The sequence below is a fragment of the Mustela nivalis genome, assembly GCF_964662115.1.
Source record: "Mustela nivalis genome assembly, chromosome: 7".
Taxonomy (NCBI): domain Eukaryota; kingdom Metazoa; phylum Chordata; class Mammalia; order Carnivora; family Mustelidae; genus Mustela; species Mustela nivalis.
The window spans coordinates 82,359,652-82,375,396 of record NC_139026.1 but is presented as its reverse complement, the minus strand read 5'-3'; the positions used below and the strand labels follow the sequence as shown (position 1 = coordinate 82,375,396).

At 42.9% G+C, this 15,745-nt stretch overlaps 1 protein-coding gene across 3 annotated transcripts in view; it reads right to left on the bottom strand.

Moving 5' to 3' along the window:
- Positions 1–14,536, bottom strand: part of TMEM117 (transmembrane protein 117) — a 479,028-nt gene extending 464,492 nt beyond the window's left edge. Inside the window, exons 1-2 of one of the 3 annotated variants that reach the window (XM_082742291.1) lie at positions 14,210–14,536; positions 3,948–4,252 (exon numbers count right to left, since the gene is read on the bottom strand). Coding sequence is in view for 2 of the 3 variants with exons in the window: in XM_082742289.1 (XP_082598415.1) it covers positions 3,948–4,224 (277 nt within the window). In the remaining variant the exon portion in view is untranslated. Of the gene's footprint in view, positions 1–3,947; positions 4,253–13,905; positions 13,988–14,209 lie in introns of those variants that run through there. The other 2 variants (XM_082742289.1, XM_082742290.1) reach the window with 2 other exon arrangements.
- Positions 14,537–15,745: the final 1,209 nt, after the last annotated feature.

The following is a 15,745-nucleotide window of genomic DNA, read 5'->3' as shown; positions in this document are numbered from 1 at the left end:
AAATCCAGAGTGATTTTTTTCAGGGCTGAATTATTTATACCAACAGGAGAATTTGAAAAATAAGCCAATAATGAGATGTGATTTTAGTATAAGATATTAGATTTTATAATAGAATAACTTAACAAAATGTAGAAATTACAGAATCAAATGATTTGCCCTTATTATTAATACCATGACCTTGACCATACGATTCTCGACCAATCTTAATATAAGTGGATAGGGCGCCTGGGTGGCTCAGTGGGTTAGGCCGCTGCCTTCGGCTCAGGTCATGATCTCAGGGTCCTGCGATCGAGTCCCGCATCGGGCTCTCTGCTCAGCAGGGAGCCTGCTTCCTCCTCTATCTCTCTCTCTGCCTACCTCTCTGCCTACTTGTGATCTCTCTGTGTCAAATAAATAAATAAAATCTTTAAAAAAAAAAAAAAATATATATAAGTGGATAACTTTTCTCTAAACTGGATATTTTGTCCAAGCTTGCCTTACCTTTCTACTCTGAGCAAGTCTACTGAATGGAGCACAAACACATCCAGCCATCACTGCTGGACGTAACAGACGTCTAGTGTTTTGTCTGCCAGCACCCCTGAACCAGTTTTTGAAACTAACCTCCCCCGCTCACCCTCACCTTAACCTCACCCATCGTTATCAATGTCATGCACAACACCATGCTTGTTCAGTGTTTGGTAGATGGCCTCACTAACACCCAGTTCCAAGATACCCTCTCTCTCATGACCTGTCTCTGCACTTTACTTGGCACTCATAAAGGCCACACCATAGTTAGAAATCACCACTGAAGAATGGCTGTCCTTCAGTACAACATGGCATCGCACCACATCCATAAATCCCTGCCCTTTTCTTACTTCCATTTCACCTGTGCAGTATCACCCAGTCTTCCAGTCCTTGCCGGCTCCTCCCAGACCATCAATCTTCCTTACCTCTTTTCCATGCCCAGCCAGACCCCTTTTAATCAAAACAATACCTTTTTTATTAGAACCCTCCATTTATTTTCTATCCTTTGTTTCCAATACTGCAAGCCTGAGCCGTCCCCACCCAGATGAATCACTCTGGAATTCTGTTCCAGGTGACTGAGCTCTCATAAAGAAAACTGCTTAGCAGTTCAGACTGATGTCATTCCAATTTATTGTGGCCAACCCCAACAGCCCTCGGTGATCATCAGTAACCCTTCTTTTTGTCCCTAGTCAGCTAGCATCTACACTCCCTAGGGTGGCTCTTCCAAACCTTAGCCACTTTCTTAAACCCCTTGCATCATCCAACACCTTTATCTTTAGCTCTTCTTCATAGTAAGATACAGATGATCAGATCACCACCTGCCTGTCTACTCCTCCTCCCCCCAAGGTACGTATTAGAATACAAACCTTCATCCCTCTCATGACAATCTCTGAGCAACTGGGGTCTCTCACCTGTCTTCGCTAAGGCCATTATTTCTGGGTCCTAAGTCATAAATAAAGCAGAGAAGGGCATGTGGGTGGCTCAGTCAGTTAAGCATCTGCCTTTGGCTCAGGTCCTAATCTCAGGGTCCTAAAATGGGCTCCCTCCTCAGTGGGGAGCATGCTTCTCCCTCTCCCTCTGCCCCTCCCCATCCCTCATGTGCGCTCACTCACTCTCTCAAATAAATAAAATCTTTAAAAAAACATAAAATAAATAAAGCAGAGAAACCTTCAGAGAGCTCTCCTTCTATATCTTTATCTTCATTTCAATGTCTTTCCCCCAAAACGACAAGCAGATCAATTAACCTCACTCCTCAACACCAGCACCACCACCACCAACAACAAAATCTTTCCTTGGTCCTTCTTCCATTTTTAGCTATTTCCCACTTCCTTTCGGTTCCTCACCAAACTTCTTGAAACTATGTACATACATAATATATATAAAATATGTACATTTTATAAATTTATGTCCTAGAAACAGATGGCCATAGTTTGACTAGAGATTTAAAAGAACATATAAGTAATACTATGTGTGTATATCTATGTTTTTAATTTTTTTCCTTAAACCATTGCTATCTAACCAAGCTTTTAGAAACCATTGTTTCTAACCAAGCTTCTAGATTGAAAATACACACACTGTTTCACCTGTGATCTTATAATCTTATAATGTTTTATTACTAAGTTCTCTAATTGGCCCAGCAGCATTTAAAACTTTCTTTCCCGGGCGCCTCGGTGGCTCAGTGGGTTAAGCCACTGCCTTCGGCTCAGGTCATGATCTCGGGGTCCTGGGATCAAGTCCCACATCGGGCTCTCTGCTCAGCAGGGAGCCTGCTTCCCTCTCTCTCTCTCTGTCTGCCTGCCTCTCCATCTACTTGTGATTTCTCTCTGTCAAATAAATAAATAAAATCTTTTTTAAAAAAAATAAATAAATAAAACTTTCTTTCCCACCATCCCCCTCCCCCAGCACTTACCACCTCTTTGCATACTGTACGTTTTTAGTGTCTTTCTCCATCCTGGGGGATGTAAGTTGTTATGAGGGCATAGACTCTGCTTTTTTTTTTTTTTTAATTTTATTTTCAGCATAACAGTATTCATTGTTTTTGTACCACACTCAGTGCTCCATGCAATCTGTGCCCTGACTCTGCTTTTTTTTTTTTTTAAAGAACGTTTTTAAAGATTTTATTTATTTGTAAGAGAGAGAAAGAGAGCACAAGCAAGGGGAGAGGCAGACAGAGGGAGAAGCAGGCTTCCAGCTGAGCAAGGACCCTAGTCCTGCTGCCATCCCAGGATCCTTGGATCATAGCCTGAGCTGAGGGCAGACACTTCACTGACTGAGCCACCCAGGCTTCCCTAGACCCTGGTTTTTTATTCACTCTCTAGAATATTTCTGGCATGTAATAAGTGATCAACGCATATTTGTTGGATAAGTATCACCCATCTTCTGGCCAAATCAATTAGACGAAAGGCGGAAAACACACTCAACCTGGGTCAACATCAGCCTCTTTTCCAAGAGTCTAAACTTTGGGACCAAGAGAGTCAAGCCAGTCTCTCTGAACAGATGTAAACTGATATTCAGTGTGAACAGAGAATAAAATAGGTAAGTTAGAGAAACTGGGAAAAAGAAGATCCTGGTAGATTTCAAGCCTCAGGGGCGCCTGGGTGGCTCAGTGGGTTAAAGCCTCTGCCTTCGGCTCAGGTCATGATCCCAGGGTCCTGGGATCAAGCCACCGCAGCCCCCACCCACCCCGAAATCAGGCTCCCTGTTTAGCAGGGAGCCTGCTTCCCCCTCTCTGCCTACTTGTGATCTCTCTGTCAAATAAATAAATAAATAAATAAATTCTTTTTTAAAAAATTAAAAAATAAGAATTCAAGCCCCAGGTTCCATTTATCCCAATTATCAAAATGAATTCTATCCTTGGTCTCTGTGAAATATCCCTTCTAGTAAATTACCTTTCTTCGCTTAAACTAATAGTGTCTTTGTCCATTGCATGCTACCAAGGGATTCTGCACTAAACGTTCTGTGGTTGAATAGGCTCAAAATAAACATCCTAAAACCAAAGTTCAAAAAAACCCCCAGAGGGTAAAAAGTTAGAGTTACCATTCTAATTCCCAGAATAAACAACAAATGTAAATATACAAGCCATGGTTAAGTTACTTTAATGAAAACATGGTGTGACATGAAGGCAAACTCTTTATAATATAGGGAAAAGAGCTATTTTCATGTCTTCTCTAAATAAGATTACACACACATTGATTTTAGCACTAAAGCCATTTTTTGAAAATAGGTTTAGTACTAATTTTACGTCATGCTAATTTTCCTTGGGCCATAGAAAAGTACACCATTGAACAGAGACTAGCGGAAGAACCTAGCTCCAACAGGGCAACGCAAATTAAGGTTGGAGGGCAAACTAAAATGCATCCTAAATTGGCCTTTAGATATAACAGAGCTCTATCTTGAAGAACAGAGTTCAATAATTATCAACATTACATTTCATGGGTACTTACCAAACAAACGTTGATGGAACAGAAATTTGCCAGCTATTAGTCCTATGAGAATGGCCAGTAGCCATAGAAGCACCTTCAGAATTCTCCAGCCAACTCCTCTAGGGTATTTATTTGTTACAAACGAAAAACAGTTTCCAACAACAATAACATTGGCTTCTGTTTGGCTATGAGAAACCGGGTCCTCCGCAAATATTAAGAAGTTAAAGAAGATCACTAAGTAAGCCACAATCATGCGAGACCAGGGATGCTGGAAGTAATAACGAAAGTCTTTACCCATCCTTCAAAACTTCAATTCCGTTGTTGACCTGTAGAAGAAAAGATACATAGGGTTAGAGCAGAAAAACAAATAGTCTTTCTCCACCCATCATCTGTTCAGATTTAAAAAAAAAAAAAAAAAAAATATATATATATATATATATATATATTATTTATTTATTTGACAGAAAGAGAGAGAACACAAGTAGGCAGAGAGGCAGGCAGAGACAGAGAAGGAAACAGGCTCCCCGCTGAGCAGAGAGCCCCATGTGGGGCTCAATCCCAGGACCCTGAGACCATAACCTGAGCCGAACACAGAGGCTTAACCCACTGAGCCACCCAGCCACCCCCTATCTGTTCAGATTTATAACAGCTCAAGAAGGAGATATTTAAAAAGATGCTACCTGCACCTACTTATGGCACCAAGACAAGTGTGAGATCGAGGAAAGAAATATTGTCCCTTTGCCGCCATCCAATCATATCTCTGACTACATAGGGATGTGGGGTAGGAGAGGAACAAAAGAACAGGGCCAGAAGGGAAATGAGAAGGCAAAACACTGTCCAAAAGTGGGGTGATAACTGAGATGACCTGTAGAGGTCACCTCCGGAGGAAATGCAGAGAAAAAAAAGCAACAACAATGTATTTCCTCTTTTAAATAACTATTGTTAGGTTATAATCTTAATATAAAGGCACTCAAAAATGAAAGCAATGTAGGAGTAAATTGAGCACCTATTAACAAAAAATGAACATTCTCCTCTGCCCATATTCTTCTCCTCAGAGTTTGGATCCCTTAATAATCTGGTGGATATATTCTCAGACTAAGCTAAGTTACTAAGTCTACCCAATTCTGACATTCAGTTTTAGTGAACTAAAGTGAGTTTTAGTTTTGGTAGTCAGACTAAGCTATACCTCTTTGTTTGCAGCCACAAAGCTAAATAAAAGCTGAGATTAAAAAAATAACAATAAAGTGGTAATTGCACTGATGTCTGCCAATTCTTTTTTCTTCTTTCTCAATTTGTTTAAAACTAGGAGGAAAAGAAAAAAAAAAAAAAGGACGCTTACAGAGCCTACAGCATGTGACATCCAGGCTCTGTGTTGGATGCCCACATCAATCATTATCTCATTTTTACCATAACAACCCTCTGAAATACTACCATTATCATTCCCATCATTTCATTTTACAAGGAGGGAACTGAGGCTCACACAGATTATGTAACTTGCCCAAAGTCAGCCAGCAGGAGAGCTCTGATCTGAGCCTCTTGAAGTCCAGCAGTCCAGTCAACTCCAGGAATTTTCCCTGCCTTAGAAGGCAGACCCAGGGCCCAGCCCCAGGGATGTCATCCTTTGGCTGCTTTCTGCAGACATATCCCTCTCCAGGGATGATTATATTAACTCTACATCAACAGTATACTCTGTATACTTCTATAACCCAGGAAAAAAATATGTAAGTGAAAAACCCTTCACAAATCCCAAGCACTTTGGGATACTAATAAATTTCCCATTGATAAATATTCTCATTTTACACATGGCTAAAGGCACAAAGATCCAGCCACAAGCCTGAAGTAACTCTAAGTCAATGGAAGACCTGAGAATGGGCTCCAAGGTCCCCCAGTCCCTGTCCAATAATCTAGGGAGATGAGTATCAATTAAACCCACAATCTAAGTTAATGAAGACTTGTCTTCACTGTTTTAGAAAAGCAATGTAAATACACAAAAGGATGGTCAGTGTAACTCAGCAAAACAAAGAATCACTGTGCCTTGGATTCATTTACCTTTAAGTAATTTCATGTCCCTTGTGATCTTCATGAATACTCTGAAATACCTGTCCCCAGGAACTGTAACTCAGCTAGCTTAGGAATGGTGATTATAGGAAGAATTTTCTTCCTAGTGTGAGGTTTATCACCCAATAGAGCAGTGGTTGGCTCTCACACCAAAGACAGCAAAGTGGTAAAGAACAAAAACGAGCGTCACGCATTTTCATGATATTCATTAGGCAAGGATGCCAGAATGGGTTGTCAGTTCAGTTTCATGAAACATTTTTAGAAATATCTAAAGACCACTACCACAAGAGAATACATAGAAATCATCTCAAGGCCAATGAGTCTTGAAGCAAGGAATTCCTAGATGCCCATGAGACAGGATAGGAGTATTACTTAAGAAATTAACAGGTTTCAGGGTGCCTGGGTGGTTAAGTGACTGACTCTTGATTTTGTCTCGGGTCAAGATCTCAGAGTGAAATGGAGCCCCCCCCACCTCCTCCACCCCTATGGTGATGCTCAGTCAGTCCAGAGTCTGCTTAAGATTCTCTCTCTCCCTCTTCCTCTCCCCATGCCTCCCTCCCCACATGCACTCTTTCTCCCAAAAAAGAAGAAGCAGTAGTAGTAGTAGTAGTAGTAGTAGTAGTAGTAGTAAACAGGTTTCTATGTTGCTTCTCTTACCAGTGGGAAACTCTTGCCCCATTGCCACACCACCTCCCTTCCCCCAGCCCACACACAAGCAAGGCAGCAGGATTTAGAACACTGAATTGGTAAGAGCCTGATTTTTTTTTTTAATCAATGCTTTGTGGAAGGTTAGCATACACTTATTTTATTGTTGTTATTTTTAATGTTAGAATCTTGTTTTGTGGGCTACATAATGTCCACATGCCCAAACTGAATTAGAACATTCAAAAAATTTTGGAGACAGCTGCTCCTCTTCAGTATTTATATTTTTCAAGAGAGACAACTACAGTGTTGAGCAACAACCCTGCCCTTGTACAGACCTGAATTCCCACAGGAATGTTATGAATGCTACCATCACAAATTACATGTAGGCAAACAAAGTGGCTGCTTATTTAATTCACATATGCAGTAAGCGGAAGAACCAGCATTTGAATCCAAATTCATGCCTAGCCCTTGATCTCTCTAATATAGCACAAAGCTAGAAATGTTTCTTCCAATAAAAACTTTCCCATCAGGTTTGTAGCCTGTTCTTTATTTCTACTAACAGATTCATTGACTTGGATACTAGCTGAATTACTGGCCCTTCAATTTTATGCCACACATCCTGATATTTATTCTTGCTTCACATTGCCAAAACTGACGTGATATCTTCCGGGGGGGGGGGGGTCCCAAATTTCAAAACTCACATTATACCTTGAATAAAACTTCTACTTATCCCCACTTTCTGATTTCATCCACAAAGTCACCCTAAGCCTGCCTAGTTATCTCGGCCTTAGGAACCAGGTATCCCAACACTGTTTCCACTTCTGGCATTCACGTGAAGCGATATGATCATTCGGTGAATCTTGTGTTATAATCCAGGGCAGAGGTTGTTCAAATGGACTGTGCTACAGTGGACAAGATAGTCTGCAAACGCTTTTAATTTTTTTTAATTCAATTCTGCAACCATAGCTGAGTTTTTATCTTAACTAAATGTGATTTATCTTAGCACTTAGTATATGATAGGAAAATTATGGGTTTCTTTGTGTGTTTCCTTTCCTAAGTCATAAGTTGTTCAGGGAAGAGCTGTTCACTTCCGGGTCACAGCACAGGGCCAGCCTCAAAGGGGGCAATCAATGAACATCCACTGGATGCTGTGAATGGTACACTTAGAAAGAAAAGCCTCCTCGCTGTTCAGGCGAGATGAGAAGGCAGAGCAACCTGCCATTAGCTTCCACTAACACAGGAAAAGAGAAAAGCACTGGGACCCTAAAACTGCCATGCTAACTCAGCCAGCAGCCGCAATGTGCTCCCACCTGACGACATCTCATTTTAGCACACATTCTGCATTATCACCATTATCACTGGGGCTAACATCTATGGAGTATTTACCACATATCAGACACTACGCTCATGAGCTTTACAAACTGTATTAAATTTCATAGCAGCCCAATGAAGAAAAAGAAAATACTCTTATTTTACAACTTTTGAAACTGAGACCTAGGGCGTAGTAATTTGTACCCAATAACAAAATGAGTCTGCACCAGAGCCAGGATTCAAATCCAAGTCACGTAGCTTTAACGCTCTACACCACACCTTCCCATGTAAAGACAAATTCCAAAATCTTGCCCATTACATGTCGGTCAGAAAGATGCCCGGTCAGAATAGAGATGCCTGAGAGAAAAGACTGACTGTGCTTGAGGATGAACGAGTCTACTAATACTATTCCAGTGGACTTTGCAAACATGCCCAGAAAAAAACTGGTTATGTGACTGACGACAGGATAGCTTGAGTCTTGTTCTTCTTCTCTGAGCATCCGCACAAGTCGTTGAGTTGATCTGATTGTTCTTATGCAACGCGTCACGGAGGCTCATTCTGCCATTTTCCAACTATGCCTACAGAGAGCACTGACGCTTTGAGAGCTGGATTAATCCACCCATCCACTTTCCTCTTCTAAGTAATGACATCATTAGGTAGATGTTGCCACCAAGATCTTGGAAGCCTCTGCTTCTCCCCATTATAGCAGTGATGGAAGAAGAAGATACGGGCTGGAACTTTACACAAGCGCTGATAATCCACAGGCATCAGTCACGGTTTCTAACTCTAGACGGACTAATATTTATAGTAGAGAGTTGGAATCCCACACATTTTACTACAAGTCTTGCATCGCAGCTGGTTAAAAAAGGCTCAGAATAGAGAGGAATGCAAAGGAACAAGGGGGGAAAGATCAGGCTACTAAGGATGGGAGTACACTGAGCAAAGGCAGAGGAGAGACTTTCTGGTAGACAGTGACATCTGTAGTCCTGGGGGGCTGGCACACAGAGCCTCTGAGGTATCTTGTGAGAGGCAAGCATAATTTGGGGCCAATTCAAGGAAGAGTATACAAAAGTGTTATTCTGTATTTTTTTTAAAGATTTTATTTATTTATTTATTTATCAGACAGAGATCACAAGCAGGCACAGAGGCAGGCAGAGAAAGAGGAAGGGAAGCAGGCTCGTGCTGAGCAGAGAGCCCGATGTGGACCTTGGGATCATGACCTGAGCCGAAGGCAGAGGCTTAACCCACTGAGCCACCCAAGCACCCCTGTTGTTCTGTGTTTTACTGAATAGAGATTAGAGAGTGAAAAGTTTCAGAACTGAAGAGTGATACAACCACCTGGAGCAGAGTTTGGGAAAAATTTCTCTGTGAGCCTAGAAAATGAAAAATTGGTATGAGGCATAATGAACATGGGGAAATTAAATTTATAGGCACCTTCAACATTTTAAGTAAAAGATAATCAGGTCCTAGACTTGGGCTACAAATGCCCTAAGGAGTGCTGTAATAATTTGACTGAAACAGAGTACCGTGCCTCCATTACTCACTAGGGCCTTTACAAGGAAAGGAAAATATTGAAGGCTGAGGCTACAGTTCTCACATAATGCCAAGTATGGTCAAGATGAAGTATATCACTGACATTTTTTAAAAATGTATGGATTCATATGGAAAGTCCTTCAGGAATGAATGTGCTATGCAAAAGACACTACCACTAGCCAAGCAGGGCATGCTGAATGCACAGTTCTGCTAATGTAGGTCTCAACATCTACGAAGACCTAACCAGATACCAGGAACAGATCCCTTCCACTGTGGAGCACTATCTTAAGATAAAATCAATCAATCAATCAATCAATCTCCAAAGTTTTCGAAGCTCCTTAGTATTTATGTCTAAAAATTCACCTCTAACCCCTCTTAGCTCTTATTTAAAGGGCTTTTTGAAGATGACTATGCCAAGTGTGTAGACTTTATTTCAAGCAACTTGAATCCAATTTTTTGAAAAAGAATTTTTATAATTCTTCCTGTACTTTACTTTTTGTGGGAAGCACTTTGTGACACAAACAGCTGTACTTTGGGCAGTTTTTGGCTGTATTAGCACAAGACAAAGTTAAAGGCTATTTCTTCAACTATCTAATTCTAGTATAGTATTATAGACCATATGCAAAGTTCTTTGCAGTTCACAGAACACTTTTTACAATCATTTCATTTAACCCCTAGGATAATCACTTTTAATTTTTTTTAAAGATTTTATTTGAGAGAGAGAATGAGCAGTGGTGAGGGGCAAAGGGAGAGAGAGAGAGAAAGAGAAGCAGACTCCCTACTCAGCAGGAAGCCTGATATGAGGCTTGATCCCAAGACCCAGAGATCATGACCTGAGCCCAAGGCAGACACTTAACCTGCTGAGCCACCCAGACACACTAGATAACTGTTTTTAAAACTGAAGGTCAAAAGGGCAGACACAGCTTTAAACTGTTCCACACTAATTTCTTAAAAGATAAAGATAGCTGCCTATATTTATATCACATTTTACCTCTTGGTGTTTTTAGTGAGCAAAATCACACCATGAGAATGATATTAGAATGATTCAAAGGAATCAGGAACATCTGTTTTTCAGAAGGCAGCCTAGAGTCGGGAGAGGAATATGGTCCAGTTCTACCTGACTGCGACTTACCAGCTCTATGATCCTGGGCAAAGCCCTAAGCTCTCTGAGATTGCATTTCTTCACTAGTAAAATTCCAATAAAAGTACTTCCCTCAGAGCATTGTAGTGAAGACTGGAGATGTCATTGCAAAGTGCCTGGTCACTTCCAGGTACTTCCTATTGCGAAGGCCATTTAAAATACGAGTGAGTCATTGTCATTCCCATTAAAAATGAGCATGAAAGTAATATCAACTATACATTACATTGACTGGTGATATATATATGTTATTCTCAGAGTTAAGGGATTTTTACTACAACTGAACAAGGTAAAGGATGAATGCTGTCCTTACTTTACAAATATTGAAAATAAGGCTCAGAAAGCTTAAGCTACCTACCCAATTCATATTTAGAAAGTGATATAGTCCAGATTTGTTAAATCCATGATAACATTCATCATTCATTTGTTCAATATTTACCGATTGCTTATTTCTGCCAGGCACCGGCCTATACATGAGGGTCACCAAGAGACAACACCCTTGTTTGCACCTTGCTTTCTCTTTGAGGGAAAGAGACATTAAACAGGGGGAAAAAAAGATACATAGTATTTTTAGAAAATTATAAGTTGATGAAGAAAGTTAATAGGGAATGTCAGGAGGGAGGGAAGTTTGAAGAGGCCTCACTCTTGAGCAGAGGCCTCACTCTTGAGCAAAGGCCTCACTCTTGAACAAAGACCTGGAAGTAGGGAGGGATAGACACAGAGAACAAAAAATTGCAAAGACCTGGGCTTAGTGCATTTAAGGAACAGCAGAGAAACTACTGTGACTGGACAGGGACAGAGGCAGGGGAGAAGGAAGGGAGCTCAGGTCTACAAGGGAACATCCCATTGTGATGTGGCCTGTCAGGATCCAGCCCTAAGGCCATCATGTGCATGAGGGCTCTCACCGGGTGCGACATGGGAACCAAGAGAGTGGCACATGTGGCTTACAGGTCAGAGGGGCCACTCTGTGTAATGGCTGGAAATGTATGAACTTCTAGATGGATTTAAATGGAAAAGTTGAGGGCTGCCTGGGGGGCTCAGGTGGTTACGCATCTGCCCTCAGCTCACTCATGATCCTAGGGTCCTGGGATCAAGCCCCACATTGGGCTCCCTGCTCAGTGGGGAGCCTGCTTCTGCCTGTCCCTCTGCTTGTGCAATCTGTCTCTCTCTCTCTCTGAAAAATAAATAAATAAAAAATTTTAAATAAATAAATAAGAGGAAGAGCTGACAAGAGTTATGTGATGGATTGGATGTGGACATGGCCTCACAAAAGCCAGAATGGACCTGCCATTTCCTGAGATGAACACCACTGAGGCAGACATGGACAACACAATAAAAATTAACATTTTTTCGTGCTTCGTATGGATTAGGCCAGCACTTTTCATTCAGTACCTCAATTAGTCCTTACACCAACCCTTTGGATTTACCAGTGAAGAAACAGAGACTCAGAAAGGTTATAATCTGCCCAAGGTCATATAGCTGCCAACTGGCAAAAACAGCGTAAGTATCTCTGTATGACCCCAAAGTCAATACTCTTAATAACTACTATGTTCCCTACACTGAGAAGTATAAAATACAGAACACAGCGGGAAGGAAGTAGGTACATGAGAAGCAGTTCCATACTAAGTGATGACTTGCACCTAGTAGGCACGCAACAAATACTTGCTGATGAATGAATAAATGTAAAAAATAAAATGTATGGATCATGGTTCGATAACAGACCAGCTCTGGGTAAGGAAAAACAACAACAACAAACACCGATGATTCCATTCCAGTAAGAACAGACTCTGAGAATGGGATACTGAAGTCTGCAAAAGGAGAAAAGGCAGAAAGATGGAGAACCAAAATATATATTTGCCTGGACCAGCCCTGAGATAAGGATAAGTCTTGCTATATTTTCTTGAAATGTTAGGTGAAAAGGCAGGTATAAGGTGGTAACATATAACATTTTACATAATGTGAATGCTTAACACAGTTTTTAAAAATACAAATAACAATAATAACAGAATTAAAGTTGGAACTTCTTGCTTTTAGTCCAATGCAAGAGACACACAGCCTTTTAAATAAAAAGCAACCTTTTAAGTCAATCAATGAAACCACCATAAGTGGTTTTGCATAGATACCAGGATGGTATTTGTGGTACCCTTGCTAAATTAGAAGATCTCATCCATAAATCACTTCCCAGACTTTCTCTTCACATTGTTTCAACCTTTAAGTGATTTTCTTCCTTTGTTCTTAACCTGCAGTCTTTGGGATAACAAAATACTAAACCATGCAATTTTTTAAAATAGAGAAGCTGAAGCAAGGTGGGGTTCTCTCCCAACAAAGACATTAGTTGACTTTTCATTAAAATGGCAAAGTATTTATAAGCCCTTTCATGTTATAAAGTTGAAAAATATTCACCAATGAATTCTTTACAAATGTTTAGACCTCCTTTTCAGTGATACCTGTTTATGAGAAAGAATCTAAACACACACCAAAGATAGTAACAATGAATGAATAAAATAAGATTCATTCGTATTTGAAATTATTTCTTAAATGGTTGGCAGTTTAAAGGAACAAATTAAATAAAACAGACAAGTATTGCTTTCTGAGCACAAGGATCATCATATGGAGGCGGAATGCGGGTGGGGATAAATACCTGAGCCAAAATTTCAAAATCCATAATTACTTCAAAACTACTCAGATTGAGGGGGCAAGGGGTCTTAGAAAGTATGTCATGGAAAAAAAAATCACTACAACAAAAATACTTTTTTACAGAGATTCTACTACTCTTTATATTCAATAAATTGGAAGAACTTTTTTCTTCCTAGAAGTCCTTCAATGGATTTCAAACAATATATCATTTATAACTAGGGGTAAATACATGTATTCAACATACTCTTTCTTTTGGTTCATTAGGCACATAAATACTAAATAAGCATGTGATGTTTACTACCATCTCTCTCTCTCTCTCTCTCTCTCACACACACACACACACACACACACACAGAGTTCATTGTTCCACAGAGGGTAGAATGAATAATGGCAGCCCAAGTGTTACCACATGGGTCTAACACACTTGCGGGCCTATGGCATTTTCAAAAATAGGAATCGACAGCTTCATTTGGTCACGATAAAGTTAGTAAACACTCAAGTTTTCTCTTTAGGTTTTTTGTTTTTAAGGCGAACACCCCTGAACGGCAACCTGTTAATTTAGTTAACCAACCATACGTGGGGCTTCTTACGGTGTCCCCATCCCGGGAATCAGTGAAGCGAGGAAAGTTCAAGGTCTGTCCTGGCGACGTCCCTTACCCCCTCGGAGCCCCGGAGTTTGAGGGTTCTCACCGCGAGCCTTCCCCTTCCAGCCAGCAGTCTCGACTGCCCCCGCGCAGAAGGGTCGGTGCGTCCGTCCCCCTCCGCGACACTTTACCCTGCCTCGCCGCATGCCACCCGCGGGAGCCGAGGAGAGGCGCGGGGGGAAATCGGGGGCCGGGGGGCCGCGGCCGCTTCCGCACCCGCGCGCGGGGACGAGGAGGCAGCCGGGCGAGCAGGGCTCCGCTGCGGCGGGACCGAGCGGCGGGGGAGGCGCGCCCAGCGCCCGGGCCCGCGTACTCACCAGATGGGGCCGCGCGGGCACGGGGTGTCCGCAACACCGGAGACCCGGGCAGGCACAGCCCTCCGCCGCGCCGGCGGCCTCGCTGGGGAAGCGCGGCGAGACGGGCCGGCGGCGTCGCTGCCGCCGCTGCTGTCACCGAGCTATAAATACCGGCTCGGCCCACACTCGCCGCCGCCTACGCCGGGCGCCCTCCGCAAAGTGCGCCGGCCGCGGACCTGGCAGCCGGAGCGCAAGGGCGACGGCGCCGCGCAGGTGACCGCGATGGCTCCAGCTGTTCGGCAGCCTCCGCAGCTGGAGGCATGGCCTCCCACCGCCCCCGCCCTCCCCGCTCCCTCCCCTCCCGCCTGCGCCGCGGGCCCACTCCAGCCCGCGGGCCGCGCGCGCCGAGCCGAGCCCGCCCCGGCCGGGCCCGCCTCTGCAGAGCCCGCGGCTGCAGGCGAGGGGCCACTTGGGGAGCGGCGGAGGTGGGGGCGGGGGAGGCGGGGTGGGGGGCGGTCGGGCTACTGCCTAGCGTGTCAGCAGCAGTCCCTTCGTCCTGGGGGAATCCGCAGACTTCTTATAAAATCCACCATCCTGCAGGGAACCAATGAGGTTCCCAAGTGCAATAGCCTCAAAAGAACTGCAAACTTTCTAATGCGGTCTCGGGTCATAGAGCATCCTTCCTGCTTTTATCAGTTGGTGGTGTGGAGGTGGGGTGGGAAGAGACCGCCCGCGAGGACGAGAGAAGTCTTACACTTACTTTCCAGCCTGCCCGGCCTGACACACACACACACACACACACACCCCTATGCAAATATACTCACATTAGCACACACATCTAGAAGCACGCACACATTCATACACACTTAGAAATAGACAAATATATGTACACACATGTGTAGATATCTACAGACATATATATAAGCACATGCATACACTCATACATACACACCTTTATGCACACTTACACTAGAAGCACACATATGTGCAATCTTTAGCATTTTCCAAGCTTGAAGCTCTCAGGAGCCTAGCATTCTGTAGTGCTGAAATGATTTATCTGCAGCATGGCAGAGGAAGACCTTTCACCATATTTGACCAATTCCTGTCCTCCTGATGTAACCTTTTTTTCTGTGTGTGTGTGTGTGTGTGTGTGTGTCCTTTGTTTCCTTCCACCCCTAATAACAACTGCTGCCTCAGTTTACCAGCTGCTTATAATGTATTAAAAGCTGCTGTCCAGTATACTGATCTCTGTGCTACTGGAAGTGAGCCTTAGTTGGTATTGTCAGATGGAAAATGGAACCATCCCTATATACCTACAGTAGCAAACTTATGAGGAGAAAAACAGCCTCTCTCCTGGATGGCAGCATGATTCAGGAATGCCCTGAGTAGCCAGAGGAGAGCTGAGATGTCAGCAGATTTTGAGATGGGGCAGAGAGGGCCACTCCCAAGTCCTGCAGTGTAGCTAATCTCCACAAGCAAAACTGGGAGACCACAGCCTGGCTTCTCACTAGCTTCGACATCTGTTCTAGCTTCTAAGAATGACCACAGGTAACCACA